This window comes from Scomber japonicus, chromosome 8 (assembly GCF_027409825.1).
Source record: "Scomber japonicus isolate fScoJap1 chromosome 8, fScoJap1.pri, whole genome shotgun sequence".
Lineage (NCBI taxonomy): Eukaryota > Metazoa > Chordata > Actinopteri > Scombriformes > Scombridae > Scomber > Scomber japonicus.
Window position 1 is genome coordinate 14,695,394 of NC_070585.1, and position 19,670 is coordinate 14,715,063.

General features: G+C 41.1%; 4 protein-coding genes across 6 annotated transcripts; 1 reads left to right on the forward strand and 3 right to left on the reverse strand.

The window, feature by feature from the left end:
* Positions 1 to 276: 276 nt before the first annotated feature.
* On the reverse strand, positions 277 to 5,931 carry LOC128362932 (protein FAM53C-like). The gene is made up of 5 exons (XM_053323800.1): positions 5,916 to 5,931; positions 3,753 to 4,000; positions 3,604 to 3,664; positions 2,692 to 3,524; positions 277 to 1,732 (listed from the first exon to the last, which is right to left on the reverse strand). Exons 2-5 carry the CDS (start codon positions 3,834 to 3,836, stop codon positions 1,472 to 1,474), a joined length of 1,239 nt encoding a protein of 412 aa, XP_053179775.1. The 5' UTR covers positions 3,837 to 4,000; positions 5,916 to 5,931; the 3' UTR covers positions 277 to 1,471.
* Positions 5,932 to 6,418: 487 nt separating this feature from the next.
* Positions 6,419 to 11,350, forward strand: phykpl (5-phosphohydroxy-L-lysine phospho-lyase). The gene is made up of 13 exons (XM_053323797.1): positions 6,419 to 6,583; positions 6,706 to 6,824; positions 6,957 to 7,116; positions 7,207 to 7,281; positions 7,369 to 7,456; positions 7,544 to 7,660; positions 7,765 to 7,847; positions 7,916 to 8,141; positions 8,517 to 8,671; positions 10,261 to 10,350; positions 10,495 to 10,628; positions 10,780 to 10,825; positions 11,159 to 11,350. Exons 1-12 carry the CDS (start codon positions 6,492 to 6,494, stop codon positions 10,800 to 10,802), a joined length of 1,362 nt encoding a protein of 453 aa, XP_053179772.1. The 5' UTR covers positions 6,419 to 6,491; the 3' UTR covers positions 10,803 to 10,825; positions 11,159 to 11,350.
* Positions 11,351 to 11,709: 359 nt separating this feature from the next.
* hnrnpaba (heterogeneous nuclear ribonucleoprotein A/Ba) lies at positions 11,710 to 15,447 on the reverse strand. Of its 3 annotated transcripts, XM_053323803.1 has the most exons (9): positions 15,325 to 15,411; positions 14,657 to 14,888; positions 14,040 to 14,208; positions 13,785 to 13,943; positions 13,563 to 13,694; positions 13,363 to 13,453; positions 13,075 to 13,230; positions 12,884 to 12,969; positions 11,710 to 12,436 (listed from the first exon to the last, which is right to left on the reverse strand). In XM_053323803.1, exons 2-8 carry the CDS (start codon positions 14,872 to 14,874, stop codon positions 12,899 to 12,901), a joined length of 996 nt encoding a protein of 331 aa, XP_053179778.1. In that variant the 5' UTR covers positions 14,875 to 14,888; positions 15,325 to 15,411; the 3' UTR covers positions 11,710 to 12,436; positions 12,884 to 12,898. The 3 variants fall into 3 exon arrangements, with proteins under 3 accessions (XP_053179778.1, XP_053179779.1, XP_053179777.1); XM_053323804.1 differs by having other exon boundaries at positions 11,710 to 12,969; positions 15,378 to 15,447; XM_053323802.1 differs by having other exon boundaries at positions 11,710 to 12,969.
* A 1,225-nt stretch (positions 15,448 to 16,672) lies between these two features.
* Positions 16,673 to 18,605, reverse strand: nme5 (NME/NM23 family member 5). Its single transcript, XM_053323809.1, has 5 exons — positions 18,480 to 18,605; positions 17,523 to 17,728; positions 17,126 to 17,226; positions 16,919 to 17,037; positions 16,673 to 16,756 (listed from the first exon to the last, which is right to left on the reverse strand). Exons 1-5 carry the CDS (start codon positions 18,603 to 18,605, stop codon positions 16,673 to 16,675), a joined length of 636 nt encoding a protein of 211 aa, XP_053179784.1.
* Between the last annotated feature and the right edge of the window lie 1,065 nt (positions 18,606 to 19,670).

A 19,670-nucleotide genomic window follows, 5' to 3' on the forward strand; every position in this document is an offset into this window, starting at 1 on the left:
GTCATCATTAGTGGTGTAACTTTGTCATAATTCGGTTAATTTAATGTTGGAAATATTTACCCCACCCTCAGACAAAAAGAATGAAGTTACTATACATCAAAACCTGCCGATAGTAAAGTCAGAGTGAACTAAATACTTCGCATATTTATGCAATGTCAGTATTATACTGAAATCAGCCACTAGATGTCACAATAATCTAATTGTTGCCCCTCTGATTTCATCTTTCCTCATCCATGTGTTTTTGAATGGAAGACAAGACACTTTTTGGGGAAAAAAATATCATTCTCTATTAAATTTTATTTGTACATAAATTGTGCAACAGGAATTTTTTCCATCTGAAAACACATGAAAAATCGTTTCTGAAAGGCCACCAAATCATCTGCATCACTACCGCCTTTGTCACATACACTCACAGAATTGGCTCGATGTTGTGTACTCCAACCACCGTACAGTCCGTTACATTGTGCCCTATGGAGTCCAGCTGCAGCATCGATTCAGTTATTCAATTGACTATTATAGTGCATGTGCCACTCATTCAAAAATGTCTGAATCAGCGCAAATGGAGATTGCAAAAATGTCTGGCTGTGAAAAAGAAGACCAGAGCACCAAGAACTCTGTATTTCACGCTTAAGGCATGGTCAGTTTACAGTATTGTCAGTATTACTGTTGAGGAGGTGTGTTAAAAGTTTCAAGCAGAAATCAAAAACAACGTATGAACAAAAGGGGGAGCTTTCCTTTTTTGCCAGTCTCAGAAAAGTTTCTCTTTGATGAAGTAGTGTCACTCCAAAAAGGACAAACTAAAAATTAAAGACAGATCAGCAGTAAAAGTAGATGTGTCTTTAAGGTCTGTGGGGGATTTCAGAGATTGCAACAAAATCCTGGAATGTATCCTGTTAAAACAACAATTACATACAGATCAGTATTCTTATCTTGTTTGGGCAAATCAAGTTTCTGACCTACTCATGGTAGCGTTATGTCCACCTTTAACAGCTTACATACAGTCATGTCCAGTATCCAATAGGGAATGTAGGAATGCTTTCCTCTATCCCATTATATACCTTCTGCTTACTCCAGTATATAGTGTTGGAGTATATGTAAAGGATATCAAGATGCATACTGATGGTTAACGCTAATTAAGACTTGTATCAACATGTTAGATTAGCCAAAATTCTGTGTGCATGAAAATGCGCTTATGGTATTTGCTCATGCACATTTCCCTATGGAGTGTTGAATAGGCAGGCACTGTGACTTTGTGAAATGTTGAACAGTGAACTAGCTCAAAAGGTTACAATCATAACATTGTAATTTGATAATGCTCCTAACTGCTTGGTTCTTGATTATGAACTCTAGACGTATGCCTTAGGAGGGCAGCAGTTTCCCAAGGACTTTGCCAGAAGAGCGCACAAAGCCTACAGGTGTGCTTAACATGGTTATGAATGCTGTAATCACACTGAGCACCAAGGAGTGGTGGTCAGTTCTCTTCTATAAGGTTCAAGTCCAGTTCTGTGCAGTCTCTTTCAAAAATAGTTTTTCCTCCATCTGTCACAGTTCTTTTTATTTGATCTTCGTCGTCTTCTTCCTCTTCCTCCTCTTCTTCACTTTCACTTAGCGGCCCAATGCTCGCTCGACCCAGGAACTCAGCAGGGGAGAAAGTAGAGTGCTGCTCTGCCTGGGAGGACACTGGAACTATGCAGCCACTAGTACCACACACTAGGGTCTCACCGTTACCAATCTACATAGGAAAAAGAAGCATCATGACCATCATGTGGCAATTTTGGGCACATGTGACAACAAAAGACAAAAGGAAAAAAAAAAAATCACTATCCACACCCAAAAAAGTGATTAAATGGATGAGTGAGCCATTCACAGGCATTCCCTAGAATTGATTATTATTAATTATGGCATCAATGGCAAAATAAAATCCATTGCTAATGCTGCCTGTGAGATAGCAGAAATCACTTTATATTGTTACTTTTGTATAATATTGCTGAGCAATACAACTTATTCTGTACGGGTATGTCAGGAACCAAAAGAAAAACCCCAAAACAAGTAGATGGATGAGACCGGAAATATTGCATATTCCATTCCATGCCTGAATAGAGCAGCAAAGGCTGCATTTAAGGATTTAATTTGGTCACCATGTTAACTTTTTCTTCTCACATTAAGGCATAATGAATAAATAAGTAAGTTTTGCTTTATTAAATCAGATGAAAGCAGCAATTAACCTGTGATTGGAGTCTCATTATGAACAGATCAAACTCAGGCTGGGGCTTGTTTTGTGAGTGCATCTGCATCACATTCTAGTTTGTAGTGAACTCACTTTCCAGTTAGGTCAAATCGGTTTCAACAACAACACAACCCAAAACCCAATCCTGACTGCGCTGATGTAAGTGATACAGAAATATGCAAGGGGACCCCCATTTCTTACTAATGATCTCAACATAAAACACTAGTCTGACATGAGAGAAGATAGTGTGCGTGCCAAGCTTAGTTATGCTGAGCCTGTGTTAGAGGCCTGCATTTTCCCTCTAAGGTCCAAGGACAGGGACCATGAGCAAAGGTGAACCCAAAGTTGTGATTTACTCCATTAATGATACCAGTAACTATGTGTATCTCTATATTATTAACTGAAATGACGAGATTGAAAGGCACTAGCTACCCCTGACAGCCAATTTAGGGTTTCTTGCTCACCTGTTTCATCTTGCTGAAGTCAAGGCCTGGCCTGGGGCAGGGCAGGGCATCTTGGTCATGGCGCCTCTTCAAGCGAGGTTTTCGCATGTCGCACGGCTGTGAATGGCATCGTGGCAGAGCTGGGTGCAGGTCGCGCCTAGAGGAGGATGGTGTACTGCAGGCTGATGTGGGAGATGGAGACAGGGCAGGGTGCTCCATGCCTGAACAGCCATATGTCAGAGCAGAAGCAGGGGAGGGCTGAGGAGGCAGGAGCACCACAGAGGTGTCATGAATGTGCACAGGGGAGAGGGAAAAGCGGCGATGTAGCACTGAGTGAGAAACCAGGGGGGCTGGTGAAGAGGAGCAGGAGGAAGGGGTAGCAAAGGAGGCAGAGCAGGCTCCTTTCAGTGTGTCACAGGGGTCCCATGGAAAGCTCCATGGTAGTGGGGAGTCAGAGGACAGTGCTAAGCTAAAGAAAGTAGGGCTAGAAGAGGAGTGCAGAGAAGAAGAGGTGAAGGAGGAACCAGGGCCACCAAGTGGCAAAGAGCTGGCTCCAGAGCCTGAACTAGATGCTCCTCCACTTTGGCAACCACGTTTTACCGGGGTCCAAACCTTGGATGCACTAGGATGCCAGGTGGAGCGGCACCGAGACAGGTCCTCTGGAACAGAAAGGGAACGGCAGTGGCGTTTTGGAGGAGGTGGTGGAGGAGAGCTCTGGAAAGCCTTGTCTTTAATGGAAACCTCCGGTCTGTGCAGAGGTTCCCCACCTTGGTAGGGAAGCCATAGGGAGTCCTGTCCACAGGAAGTATCTTGAGGATTGCCTTTGGATGGTGGGTGCGTAGCTAAGCTGGTCTCTGAAAATGCCCAAAGAGAAACATGAGACATTATCTCACCGATAAGTTGCAAATGCAGTACCTAATTCAATGAACTTGCCTTGTGTTGATCTGCAGGCACTCCACGAGGTAGTGGGACTGGAGCCCACAGCAGGTAATGACTGGAACAGAAACACAACAACTTAAATTACCAGGTCCCATACAAGTAATATTAAAAAAGAACAAGAAATAGTTTGGTATCCTACTCACCACATTCACATTGAATGAAAAAGCCTTGTGATAAGGCTCTTCCAAACTCTGCTTACGGAGCTGCTCTGTGATAAGCGTCACCATAATTGTAGCTACGGTCCAGGGATAGACATGGAGACGATGAGGAGATTTACTGAGGGCAGTGGGAATTTGTCAGAATCCTGGCGTGGTTTGTGGTGTCCCCTCCACACCTCAACCAGCCAGACTGACCCAGCTTTCTCACTATGCCACCATCATCTTTATGCCACCTGGAGGGACAGATGATAGTGTACATGGATGAAATAATGTCAATGATTTGCTGAAACTTGTGACATACATTGACGAGAAAGCACTTCATGCAACAGTAGCTCATACATTGCCAAATAGATCTATCAGGACCTGGATAGCCGTGCTCCAACATGCTACAATGTAGTGCAGAAAAGCCCAGAGATAGAGGAACAGAAGTGTGTTAAGTACTGACTGCATATTTCTAAAACAAGACCCAGACTGGAATCTATATGCCAACTCATTCATACATGAAAGTTTGAAGCAGAAGTTCATGTTTGCGACGGCAGGGAGAGCACACATGGCCGCGAGGAGACCCAGAACAAAGAAACACTTCACATTCCATCATGCACACTTGGTGGGTGAACATGGCCATCTCTTATTGGGACAACAAACACAAACCAGTGCAATATCACAGAAAATGCAGATAATGTCCAAGGGTGGAAACCTTTGTGACAGTAGCATGGAATCAAAGTCAGTTGAGTCCAATTAAACAAGAGTTGTGAGTTGTAAAGAGAATGGAAGGGGGAGGGAGAGACTAAAAGGGAGAGGATGGGGGAAGTGTGTGAAAAATGAATGGGGATAGGGGTTGGAAGCATGCCATAGTATCTTTTCAAGGGAGACAAAAGAACGGTGACCATGTCTCAAGGGCTTATATTACTTAAGGCAAAGCCAAAATGGCATGATGTGCCCAGACAGCAGAGGAACACCTCCATTTCATTAACACCTAATTTTTTTTAAATGCAATTTACTTGCACTAGCCATCACAAGAAAATCTCAGCCAATCTCTACACAGCTCCATAAACATGCTGTGCACAAAATGGCACATTACAAACTGAAACCAAAACAGAAAGACTGCAATAAAATCTAACATGGTCATTTTGCCCTTGCACAGCCCTTTGAAGCCAGCACACCCAAAATCTACATTACATATAATGCTGACACCATGACTAACAAACATTAAATGCATCAACTCCTTGAAATAATGTGTCTTAATCTGAATTAAAACTATTAACAAAATTTAGTCCTAGTGCTTTGCCTCAACACTTGCTGTTGGCAGTCAGATGTGGCCTCCAGGGCCTTCCTCCTGGTGGCAAACATGGTGCTACACTGCTAGCCTAGGTCCACATGCCAGAAGACAAGCTGCTAAACCAGCACAGGAGCACAGACTGAACCTCATGATGAGCTCTGAACCACACAGGATGACTGCATTTGCTCAGAAACAGCCCAGAGCAATGTTGTCAACTACCAGCTCATTTCAAACTTCAGCACTTTTGAATCTGGCCAACAAACTTTAATGTTACCACAAATAAATGATATGATCATTTCAAAATAACCATCAAGGGAACTATAGCACAAAACACGACTAATTAACCATTAGTTAAGTAATGAAGTAGTTCTGACCTTAGGACAATTAAAAAGCAAATCAGTTTTAGACAGCTTGCCATCTAAAAACAAAGTTGCTGTTAGCCAATTAAAAACCCATCTCGTTAGCTGCAGGACAATTGCTCGTCATTGAAAATGTGGGACTTATTATCATAAGATTTATTGGTTAAGTCGGATACACATATTAGCTGAGGAGCAAGGTATGCTGTAAGCTAGCTCAGCAACACGATGCAGCCCGTGTAACACGAAGTTATTAGCCGGCTCTGTTAGCTAGCTAGTAGGATAACAAGTGCCCTCACTGCTGGCGTTATTTTAGTTATTCGGTCTGTTCGTTACCGATTAATGGCTTGTCATTGTGACCGACTGTAGCCATGATCCGTAGGAGTAATACATGAAAATGACGCTAAAGATATCACGGCTGGGCCGATAATATATCTCTGGTCAGTTGTCGCGTTAGCTAGGTTACGCAGCTTGTTTGCAAGCTAGCGTGCTACAGCTGTCCTGATGTATTACCTGCGTTCAGCGGTTCCTTAGCAACCGAAGCTGCACATAGTCCAGCGGGGTATATATAGCCTTTGGACGATACCAATGCAGAGGTGTTTTGAATACGCTACCTCAAAAACTACAAATTCAGGAAATCCTGCTATACCTGTTGAATTAATATTTTTCACACATGGAGTTTCTTCACATGTTGCCAACTGAAGTTTAATTCATAGCTACCTACGTTGCACTTATTATACATGGCCCTCTCTCCCGTTGACAGCCCCACATTTGTAGGCCCTCCTAAATAAAGTAACAGCATGAAATCAAGACCCACAATGTCTGAACGAAATCATGACATTTTTAGAGTTATTTGTGGAATATATGATACCATGTAATGCTTTTATAATTGAGCCTCACTACCTTTATTTGCGGCACACAAAAACTTTGTATTGCATTCCTAAAGTAAGGAAATCCGACGTTTACCATCGACGCATGCGCAGTTTGTGTCAAGATTCTGCAAATGTGTCATAAACGCTAAAGCATTTGAACTACCTTGATAACTTTGATAGCGTGGCTCTTCGTTTACTGTTTAAGCAGTTTTTGGGTATGAGTTCCACACAGATAAACCCCGAAGAGGACATGGCAAAAGAAAAACTGAAGAAAGAAGAAACTCTCGAAATGAGGAGGAGATTGATCGGGTATGCAAACGTGAAACAGTTACCATTTACCATTAATGTTATTCCATGTTAGCTTATTGTCACCGTTGTGTGTCACTGTGTACTGCTGTGCACTGAGTCGTGTTCATTCTTTCGAATTACAGGCAGTCATGTAGACTTTTTTATTCAAATGACCCTGTGAAAATAGTACGAGCAAGGGGACAATACCTATTCGATGAAAATGGCATGCGCTATCTGGACTGCATCAGTAACGTCCATCATGGTAAAGCATTTATCATTCAGTTCATAGTCCATAATTTTTTAACTTTGAAAAACAACGTCGAAAAATACCACACTCCTGCCTCCTAGTGGCAAAAAGGTGGATTAGTAACATGCAATGTCATTTCTATTGTAGTGGGTCATTGTCACCCCAGTATTACAAAGGCTGCAGCAGCACAAATGGACCAGCTGAACACCAACACACGATTCCTGCACGACAACATAGTCCTGTATGCAGATCGCCTAGCTGCCACCCTGCCTGAGAAACTGTGTGTCTTCTACTTTGTTAACTCTGGGTAAGTAATGCTGCTTATTACACCCTCAGCTCCACTGAAAGGTATTGCTGAGGTACGATTCAGGTGATTTTACATCTGTTCTTTTGTCAGCTCAGAGGCCAATGATCTTGCACTACGCTTGGCCCAGCAGTACACCCAACATGAGGACGTCATCGTGCTTGACCAGTAAGATTTCTGCCCCAATGCAACACACTCACCCCCTTCACAATACACTTGTTCATCAATTACAATGCAACTCTCCTTTTACACTAGTGCATACCATGGGCATCTAATGTCCCTCATCGACATTAGTCCTTACAAGTTCCGGAAACTGGCAGGACAGAAAGAATGGGTTCATGTGGTGTGTAAACGTATATGTCATCATTGCACAAGCTGCTCACTGACAGTGGAGTCCTGCCTGCAGAAACATTGTTTTTCATCCTTATAGGCACCTTTACCAGACACTTACAGAGGCATGTACACAGAGAACCACCCAAACCCAGGCCAAGCATATGCCGATACAGTCAAAGACCTAATAGAAGATGTGCACAAGAAAGGTCGTAAGGTATGCTTAACACAGTCCCATGCCGAGCAAAGCCAGTAAGATTGAAACACTCATACTATGAATACTGCTGCAATTTTTATAATTATTTGTCTCTTTTTCTGTAGATCTCTGCCTTTTTTGCTGAATCACTGCCAAGTGTCGGAGGGCAGATTCTCTTGCCCCAAGGGTACTCCTCTAAAGTTGCAGAGTGAGTAGTGATTCAATTGTTGCCCATACTCATGTACAATATGACATTTCCCTCATACTCTTTTACAGATATGTGCACTCAGCTGGTGGGGTGTTCGTGGCAGACGAGGTACAAACTGGCTTTGGACGTGTGGGAAGTCATTTCTGGGCTTTTCAGCTGCAGGGTGATGATTTCTGTCCCGACATAGTGACTATGGGCAAACCAATGGGCAATGGACATCCTCTGGCATGTGTAGCAACCACAGCAGAGATAGCTGGAGCTTTCACAGCCAACGGAGTGGAGTACTTTAATACAGTAATTATGGCTTTAAAGTAATATAAATAAATTATCCAAGTTGACATCTTGACCTTTTCCTTACTTTAAAGACATTGGAACCACAGTTGTAATTGTTAGATAAATCAAGTTATGCCTATGCAACTTTGTAATAAAGACATAAACAATGACATTCACAGTATAATGTTATATCATGGTAGCTACTACTCAACCAATTTAGTTACAAGAAGAAGTCTTCTACATTGATCACAAAATAGAGGTTGTTGTTTAGCCACAGTGCTGCATAAACTATACACTATTATCTCGACTTGAGTCAAAGTTAATTTCTAATGAAAACATGGGCACACGTTACTGCATATGTCTTGGTGAAATGATTTTTCTGTCTGATTCTGGCAGTTTGGAGGGAATCCAGTGTCCTGTGCAATTGGCCTGGCAGTCCTTGATGTGATGGAGCAAGAGGACTTAAGAGGAAATGCCATAAGGGTGGGAGCACATTTGAAAGATTTGCTCACAGAGCTGAAAACAAGACATCACATAATTGGAGATGTTCGGTAAGGATGCAGTGACCAGTGCAGACAGAAAATTGACTTTAGATTTCCAGAAGTTCATTCTCAGAGTTTTAAAAACAGAAACTCATTCAACATGTTTAAAAATACATAAAAATAATTAAACATGTTAATTTATGATGACACATAGAGGAAGTGGCGATCATTAAGATCCTCTTGCCAAAGGAAAGGATTAGGGAACCAAATCTGGCCACTGATATCCATTTACAGTGTATGACTTATGGTGCTTTTCCACAGTACAGTTCCAGCACTACTCGGCTCGACTCGACACGGTTCCAGGAACGACCTTTTCCATTACAAAAAAGTACTGACTCAACGTGGGCGGGTCGTCATAGCACGGCTCCGCAAAACTGCCGTGATTTTGTTTTATATGCGACACAAACACATAAACAATGGAGGACATTGAGGCAGTGGTGTACTTGCTGCTGTATGTGACTTTCTGTCACACACAAAGCAAGAGAAGAGAAACGTATGACTGTAACGATGTTGCCGGTATTTATAAATGCCGGGTTTGATTCTTGTGTGGGACGGCTCATGACTGCAGTGACAACTCTTCTGAACTATCAGTGGCCGGCAGTCTGTTGACGTCACATTTAGTATCGGCTCAGCTCGCTTGGAACCTCAGCAGAGCAGGTACTAAAAAAGTACCAGGTACCAGGTACTATCCCTAGTGGAAACACAACAACAAACAAGTCGAATCGTGCTGGAACTGTGTAGTGGAAAAGCACCATTAATTATTCTCACTTATTAGAGCCCTTAAAGCCCCTAGGTACATCAGTGCAGGTGTTTTCACTTATTTCTCAGGACAGGGCTTATTTCACATCTCTCTGACTCTAATTAATTTTGTTGCACTTGTTTTGATAAACTCACCAGTTTGTATACTCAAAGTTCAATGTTTGATTGAGCTAATTTTTCATGTCAGAAACTAATTGAAAGTGTGTTATGAGATAGTGTAAGTAACTAAGTATGTAAAACATCCCCAGTGAAAATGTGATCCTATCTCCTCAAACACAAAAATCTATTTCCTAAAGCATTATTCATTTAACAACTTTTAGTTTTCGTAGTGCATATCAGGCCTTTTCTACAAACTCCTTTGGCATCACAGCAGCAATAGAATTAAGCCATCATTAATTTAATTAATTACAGCTATTTTTCATACCATTACAAATCAAAATTTGTTCTGTGAAAACAGCCCACACAAGGCATTGACTATTTCTTATCCCAAGAGTCCAAATTTCCACTAGTTTTCATTACAATACTGAGCGGAAATTAAGGACCAAAATGACAAATATACCATTTAGAAGCAGTGAACTACTTTTACATGAATATTGAATTAATCAAATCAAGTATATCTGTGGTCATAATGGGCTATATTAATATAAATTCAGTATCTATTAAGCTATATAACTGTAGTTTGCAAAAAAGAATTCAAGCTTCCTTCAATAATATGAAGTTTTACAGTGACAGGTTCCAAGATACATTGTACATAAGTGTTTACTATTTATTTTTTTTGTTTTGATGAAGATATGTTTAAGCAGAAATAGAAAATAAGATATCTTTTTCTATTTTTTCAGAGGTGTAGGACTGTTTGTGGGTTTTGAGCTGGTGAAAGACAGAGAGCAGAAGACTCCTGCCACAGAAACAGCAGCCTGGCTGGTGAAGAGGTGTGAGAGGAAAATGCTGTTGATACAGTTTTGGTTATAATTTGTCATGAAAATACAAACCACCCATAACCTAGTTTTTTAGTGTACCATATGTTCCATGTTGTGTCTGTGACTTAATTCAGTGACCCTTTTCTTAAAAATCAGGTTGAAAATAGAGGACCAAATCTGTGTCAGTACCGATGGCCCCTGGGAAAATGTTGTGAAGTTTAAACCTCCTATGTGCTTCAGCATGGAGGACGCAGAGCTGGTAGTACGCTGTATTGACCGCATCCTCAAAGGTTAGTTACACTATATATTACTAATACAAACTGTATGTATGCATGCATTTACATAATCTGAATACATATCTGAACACAGTGAAAGAGTTGTTTTCAAACATTCATTAATAGATTACGTTCAGAATAAACCATCAAATGTCTTATTTCCTAGACATGGACGCCAAGGACCTTTAAACTGGAAAAGGAAGACATCTAAGGTTTGTTAAACCTGTAGAAAAGTTTTTAATTGCATCAGACATTGTCAGATGGTCACATTCATGAAGTTCAGAGGTAGAGATATGAACGTCTATACTTGAGGTTCCAGTAGATCAAACAAGTTCATTCATTTCACTTAGAACATGTTGCCGCTTTCCACTCAACGCTGACCAGCGTGGGGATGTTATGGAAATTACTACCTTTCAATTTGTACATTTTTATGGGGACATCAAAGCGATGACAGTAGATTTTAACTTGCTGTCTACATTTGAGGATTACTGTTCTTAGGATTTTCTGGAGCTGTAAAATCTAACGGAAATATTGTTTTCCCCCAGGTGTTCAGTGCCAATTCCTAGTCATTTTGGAACAATGAGACAAGCAGTCACCTTTCTAATGATACCCATCCAATTGGAAGTGCACATTTACCATTACCACTGTGGGGTATGACCAATCTACAAGATGCTCATGTGACACAAATCAACTTAAGTCATTGTTACCAAGTTACTAATAAACAGTGAATACTTTTTTATCCATCTTCACTCTTGTTTTCTTTTACCCACAGTAACAATATTTAAATTTTCAGTCCGGACTCAACACTGATCAGCAACATGTTCTCAATACAAAGTATGTTTGAGATAAGCACTTACCAGACCACTATCATTAACTCCTGGACACATTCACAATAATGCTCAAGCATCGCAGTTTCACATCTAGTTGAGTATTAACACTTGGCCAGTTTATCCTGCAGGTAGTGAAGCCCTCTCCCACAGCAATCCCATAGAGGCATCCGTAGAGATGTTAACATTACTCAAGACATAATCAAGCAAGCCATTTAACAGTACAAAACATTTAACATTAACTTTACAAATAATAACAAAAAGATCCATTTGTAATATAAATCAAAAGTTTATTTCTACCAATTTGCCCAAGACACTAGAGGAATGAGTTTCCAGTGAGAGAGGGAGTACCCTCTTACATTAACAGGCTTGCGTTCAGTTGTGTTACACTAGTAAAGCCACTTAAAATTGCAGACATGATGGGGGGGGGGGAAGGGTTTCCTTAAAAGCCAAAAGAAAAAAAAAAAGAAAGATGCTGGTTGTCTTCGTCTACTAGGCGATCTGCAAACATTCAGTTGACACGCTTACAATGAACCCTTTGATTAGTTTAAATCCCTTATTTTTCCTCACCCCACATCTGAAGCCATGCAACTTGCATCCAACACTCAGCACGGGAGATAACTAAAGATCTAGAAACACCAAATGAAAAGGAAAAGAAAAAAAAAAGCAAAATTGTTTTATTCGTGAGCTTTAAAAGCTCTTGCTCCTGCTCTTCTGTAAATCCAGTAGACATGTAAAAATACAACCATACAATACATTAGATTCAAAAAGGTACCAAAAAGTACAGTAAAAATAACACTTCCATTGCTGGAAATGTAAATGGACACAAAACAATATAAAATAAAAAGTGGAAAAGTGACATTTGCTTCCCCAGTTCCTCACTTGATCTGTACAAATGGAGCATGAGTCCAAATTTCTGCCAACTCCAAAGGAAAAGCCAGAGCCCATGTTCGCTGTGGTCAGACCATGGATCTCTTTTTCTTATTTACTTTAGACCTTAAGAGAAAAACACGGTGCTTAACGTTACTGAGAATAAACCAGATGTGGCATGCAGTTACACAAAGACAGACAGGTGCATGAATGAGTTTGACAGGTCAGTGAATGGACAGACACTTTTTTTTTGGGGGGGGGGGGGGGACACGACGGCTAGCTGTTACACCTAGCACCCAGGTGAAAGGTGAAACGGTCCTAATTCCTGTTCTCAACCACCACCAACTCAACCCTTATTGATCAAGTAGTGTTTGTAGAGATGCATCTTAGGATGGCTGACAGGTGGAATGAATCCATCTTTAAATGATCACAGACCCCACAACACGGCCTATCCTAACCCCACCACAATGTTTGAATGGATTTAGAGTAGATGGAGATCTTTGGGGGGTCAAAAAGGCACCAATGGTTACAGCTATGTTCTCATACTACCACGGATGATGCAAAAATGCATACCTGCACTACGTGTGATCAGTATGGCTTGTAGCTACTCTGGTGGCCTCCACGTCTTGGAGTTTTCCCATAGCTTGTATTGCCCTGGTCTGGAGGACAAGAGAAAAAGGGACTGAGTTCTTCTGTACAACAAGGAGGACCAAGAAAATAAAGTTCTCATTCTTTTTCGTTCCCTGGGGGCACTTATCGCTTACTGTAATCGTAGCCACCCCCATAGCCGTAATAACCAGCAGGGTAGTCATAGTTGCCGTAGCCGCTATATCCGTAGCTTTGCTGTCCGTAGCCATAGTTCTGGTTGTATCCCTGGTTCCAGTAGTTGTTGTAGCCTTGATTCCAGTTCTGGCCCTGGCCTAGAAACAATAGGTGAGGCCTTTGTCACAACTCTCCTGCACACAGGACTCTGGTACTTACTCTAGAAAAATGTAAGTCTACTAATATGGACTAAAACAGTGATTGTGGTATACACTAATAAAAGTGCTTACCTCCACGGCCCCTGCCGCGTCCACCATATCCACGGGCACCATACTGCTGCTGCTGGTAGACCTCTTTGGGCTGGGCTATTTTAATTTCACACTGTGACACAATACAAGAGCACATTCACATTTGTTAAGTTTATAAAATCAGTGACATTTGATCTTATGTTACAAGCAAAAAAAAGAATGAGGGTGTGATATGCCATTACCTTGCTTCCACCGACATTGTGGTATTTTTTCTCCATAACCTTCTTGACAGGAGCCTCCTCTTTATATGTGATAAATACGAAACCCCTCCTCTTCTCAGTCTTTGGATCTTGAGGAAGCTCAATTGTCTCAATCTATACAAAAGTTAAAGAAACGAAACAATTGAAGCAGCAAATATTTATGTAATTACTCGATAATCAAAACACACATGCAAGTTACTTTACCTCTCCAAAGGTTCCAAAGTACTCCTGAATGACTTCCTTGGAAGTATCCGGGTTAAGGCCTCCCACAAAGATTTTCTTGACCGGGTCCTTTTTCATGGCCATGGCCTTTTTAGGGTCGATCTGTCGCCCATCTAGCCTGTGCTCCTTCTGTTCAAGAACCTAATTTGGAAAAAAAAAAGCAAGGAAACATTAACAATTGCCTCTTTGTTAAAATATTAAGACCTTAACCTCCATTATAACTGAGTCTGCACTCACCTTGTCTACACTGGCTGCATCTTTGAAGAGAATGAAGCCGAAGCCTCTTGAACGGCCTGTCTGCTGGTCCATCTTTATGGTACAGTCTGTCACCTCACCAAACTTAGAGAAGTAATCTTTGAGATCCTTCTTGCTCGTGTCCCAGCTGAGACCACCGACAAACATTTTCCTATGCACACAGAGAGGGGCAGGGATGTGTTGAGCATGCATGCAGTAGAGTCACACCAACTGTATATATAAAGCTCTGTGTACATGTGTGTGTGTGTGTGGTGGGGGTGGGGGTTGTGGGGCAGGAGGGGGTGCAAATGTACACACTGTTCCAGAACATCTGTTGACCCAGTGACGTAGGGAGGCAAGCTACAGCTGCTTTAGCTTCGTGCTATTAAAACTACATTAATGCAATTTACACAAAATTGCTAAAAAAACTAATAAATGCATCCCGCTATAGATTCACACGAGCCCAATACATGTTAGATTAGATCCCTACCCATGCGCCCATCCCCCCTCCACTCTGCACATGGCGCCAACAAAGGCCGGCTGAACAAAGAAGCATGGAAACCCACGAGTGTTTGCCGGTTTCAGTAAAAAAGATACGCCGGATGTCTTCTTCAACTCACCCGGCATCCTCCTCGCCTTTGCTCGCGTCGATCTGGCCGCCCTCCGTGCCACCGTTTTGCGAGTTCTCGTCCGCCTCGGGCCCGGCGCCTTCTTCTCCGCAGTCATTCACAGCGCTGTCGTCGTTTGCCTCCTCGGTGTGGCCGGCTCCGTTAAAATCATCGTCGACTTCGTGGCCGTTTTCTGATGTTTCCATATACTGTTGCTCGGTTTCAGACATTTTAACTATTATACCTGTGGCCAAAGACGGAAAAAACTGTTACAAAAAAAATCACAGCGGTTATATAATCATTCACGCCGTGCATGCATCGCCATTTACACGGTGCCAATACATGCATTTCCCACCATTTTGGCCGGCACCGTTGCTTTCCATACATTTGCAGAAAGAAGCTATTTTCTCACCGAGTGTCCGGGAATGGCTGCATAGTATCGTTTACGTACACCACACAGTAACCACCCGCCAACCTAAAGTACATTTCTGCTACAGCGATAGAAAGATGTGTAACCATCTGTATCAGACTGATAAACCGAGCCGGACTGTGCAACTCAAATTCGCAGTTACGTAATGCAGAGGCCGTGCTCGTAAGGCCTATGTTTTCTACTTATTTCACATATTTACTCTATAGCAACCGGAAAATACAACTGTAATTACAACAAACAGAGTACTTACTCGACAATTTACTGAAAAAAACCAAGGGTAAAGTAGTAGGAAAACCTGCTTACTGGTCACACCGCCGAAGAGCTCTCTTTAAGATGGATTCTCCCACACGACGACAACTCGTGGTTGGTTTTCTATCACCGGCAGAAAAAAACGACATTTCTGCGGAGAAGCCTTCTCATTGGAGGCTCCTTGTTGTCAATCAGGAAAACGACCAATAACATCTGCGAGGCTTTCTTTAACAGAATATGTTCACGCCCCCTACACACAGGAAGGAACTCGGAGTACCTTTTCTGTTTCTCATGAGAAAGGATTTCTACAGTGCACGAAATGTAGAGCCAAGGCAGCTACAATATGCTGGAAACACACTGTTGCGTCGAATAATGCAAAGCTTTACTGTACTTTGTAAAGCTTACTCTCACACTTTGAATTTGACCAAAAAAGTAGTCCAATGCAACGGTAGTACAGTCCACGGCTGTGCAAAAATGGTCGGACAAAGTATGTGGAAAATGTCAAAAAAATATAGATACTTGTATCTTTGTACATTGTTATTCTTGGTTAAAGATGTGTCAATTACACAAGAAAAAGTGAACAGGCATTGGTTGAAAAATCAGACCCACCAAAAAAAAGAAATAAAACATTAAGTACAATAAACACTACTTTTTTAGGTGTTAATTCAACTCCTTGGTAATGAATGTGGCCTTGCTATGATGTACTGCAATATTGCAATGTACATTGCTTCTACTATTAGGACTATAATTAATCGCTAAATCTTGTAGATAGTAGACTGTTTGAAATTAACATCCATCCATTTATATAACCATTAAGCCTCTCCTGGTATAAGCCTGTGCAGTAACCAGTAAATCTTCAATCTACCACAACTTGGGTCTGGTATGGCTGTACAATGAATAAGAAACCATATACATACAAAGATAAAGCTACAGTCATAGTTAGATACTGCTGCAGACCAAATCAAATTTCATTTAATGACTCAATATTTGCTGTTGCTCTTCTAATATCTATTGTTTTTATATTTATATTATATCATCCTGTTAACTGACATGAGAGCTGCTATGAAACAGTCTGAATAAAATGCTATAGTGCTCATTTGACATGTTAGTGAAATAAGGACCAGTTGCTAGCATTCTCATATAAATCTTCCCTGTTTTGCCTCAGACTGTGGGGCAAGTCACACCATTTAAAGAAGAGTTAAGAACAAATGGTTTGTAAGTAGGCCAAGTTTACTGCAATACAAACAGATGATTAGTATTAAAAAGTCATTTTATTTAGCACTGAACAAATAAATCTGCAAATCAGATTGCCTGGCACAATGTATTTGTCCCTCTTTGTCTGCCATATATCATTCTGCTTCTTCCACAATGGTTCCTTCCCATATTTGAGGCATGTTGGGATTGTGTTTAATCAGCCAGTCAGCAAGCCAAATCTATAGAGAGCATCAGTGCAAAATAATAGAGAAAGGAACCAAAGTTTAACATTTTGTTAGCAAACAACATGGCAATAGTAACATTCAATGGGAATGAATAACTGGATAATGAGTACATCTGTCCACCTGAGTGTCTATGTATATACTGCGTTGAATACTCACACAGGGGTTGAGAGGTTTGTGCTTGCAGAGCTCAGTGAGTCCACGTAGCAAAGTCGGGTTTACACATCTGCTCAGGTATTCTTCAGTTGCCTCTCTTGTGGGAAAGGGCTCAATTACAGCTGCATAAAGAACACATTTGGGTTTCAGAATCGTAGGCGTACGCACTGCATTTTTATACAAATAACAGTATGTGTGTGTATTACTTACAGTTTGGGAACATGAATTTGATCTCCCTCTCAGCCGCATGAAATGACTCACTACCATGAAGTGCATTCTTTAGGTCAGATGTGCCATATTTTGCTCTAAGGCTGGGGGAAAACATACAGCGCAAACGTTTATCCATCTACATTTAAAAAGACACATTTTGTCTAAGCAGACGATTGATACATTAGCAGACACTTAACTATCTTTCATGATTTTATGGGCTAGATCACAGGCCTGAGTTGTGTGTAGGCCCTATTTTCCTGTCAGCCACCCAAGGCAGTGATTCAGTCCAAATGTCCACACTTGTAATACAATTCATATAAAAACTCACATGTGTCATAAATGGAACAGACAACAAAGCAAAAATCTGAGTCAAACCTTTATAAGTTATCAGACTGACCATTCTGGATGAGTTTCTTTGGCCTTGCTGCTGTTGACAGGTCCTATGATGGACTTCCAGTGGGCGATTGCGTTGTCACGGGCCAGAGTGAGGGCAATGATGGGCCCGGAGCTCATGAAGGCAGTCAAGCTGGGAAAGAAGAGCTTTCCATACTGGTCTGAGTAGAAGTCACTGCACTGCTCTGGACTTAGCTGCAGCTTCCGCTTCTGCCACAGGGATGAAGTATTGGAAATTTCAAGTGAAATGTGTGGAGAAAGCTGAATCCAATTTACTGGATCATAGACAATCCACCTATTTACCTTCAACCCAGTCTAACCCTCCAGATTATTGAGATGAATTTTCACAGACTTAAGTGAAATAGTGTCTGTCGGAAAGTACTCGAGACCATCCACATTGCATTTGATGCCTTAACAGGAAATTGACCTGATTTCACAAAAAAAACCTTGAAAAGCAGTTTATGTTAAAGAGATTTAGTGTTTTTTACTGGCTGGTCATCTCTGTTGGGGTTATTTTGTCCTCTTAATGTACAAAATTAGAGCCCACCTGATTTTTGAGGACATTATTTATTAACATATAAGAGTATGATACTTCATTTCTGATAAGCATCCCTTACATATGGTTATGAAAGAAGTGTGACCATGATGATGTACTCAAAAAGGCATTTTCCTTTTGAAAACTAAACTCGTCAGTGGCCTCTGGTGGACAAACTAGAGGCCTATCTTCTATATTCTGAAATGTCTTGTTACTTATATATGCCAGTCACATTTATCCGTGATCACTCAGTCAGTCAGTAATAGAAATCTCATGCCAATGTATCAGCCAGGCTCTATACAATATTACACTGACACTTCATGAAGGAACATCTTATGATAAAAGTAACATTACATAGAAAGAAAATCCTCAAACTCTTCCTAACAAAACGTCAACCACTGTATTTTTTAAAGACATTTAACCAACCTGTATGATAGTGAAGCCCGACTTGAGGATAGTGTCCTCAATGTCCTCACTTTTGTGGATAGCGTCTGGTTTAATAAGGGCCAGAGTTCTCTCCACATAAATACGACGACATGGAGTTTGGTCCATCATCCAGCTTGTGCTAAACTAACATATGTTTAACCTTAGAGTTAGTTAAATATGTTCAGACTGACACACACGACCTAGCTGGTAAAGTTATGGAGTATTTATGATTAAAAAACGGTAAGTACGATTTTTAGCTCATTTAAAACGCTACCCACACTCTGAATAGCTGTTTAGGTTGCTAGGATACCATCGATGGGTCTATGGCAAGCCAAGAAGGACAATCAGCCTACGAGGGCAATGTGGTTTGATTCCAAAAATACTTTTATTCATCTTTCTACCATATTAATATAGAGACATACCTCGCTTCTGTATACTATCTAAAATATCCTCACACAAAGCAGAGATGGGGATGCTCTGAGGAAGAACTATGTAACGTGAACAATGTTTATTATGAATATTTTTAAAAACTATTTTTGACATGAGTTCATACATTCAATAACCTAAACTTCTTCCCCGGAGTTGTGTGCTTTCTCGTCTCACAGGTAATCTGGGCCTGTAGGCGTCCGGATGACAGATTCCAGTCCCAGACCTTCTAGCTTCATTGTTGATTTTCATTGTGCTTCTCTCCTCTATCCTTCCTTTCTCTCCTCTCAACCCCAACCGGTGGAGGCAGATGGCCGCCCACTCTGAGTCTGGTTCTGCCTGAGGTTTCTTCCTGTTAAAAGGGAGTTTTCTTGCTCATGTGGGAATGTCCTACTTCTTTAAAATTAAAACCTGAAGAGTACAGTTTAGAACCTGCTCTATGTGTAAAGTGCCTTGAGATAACTCTGTTGTGATTTGGCGCTATACAAATAAAGATTGATTGATTGTGATTTGCCAAAACATTTAAAACCACTCTCAGATGAAGTGAATACAATTTATTGTTAAAATACCCATCATACCATAACCCATCAAGAGATGAGATATATAAAACAGGAAGCAGTCAGTTCTTGAAATTGATGTGTTGGAAGTAAGAAAAATGGGCAAGCGCAAGGCTCTGAACAACTTTGACAGGACCAAAACTGTGATGGCTTGAGGACTAGGTCTGAGCATTTCCAAAGCAGGATCCATGTGGATGTTTTTTTGACA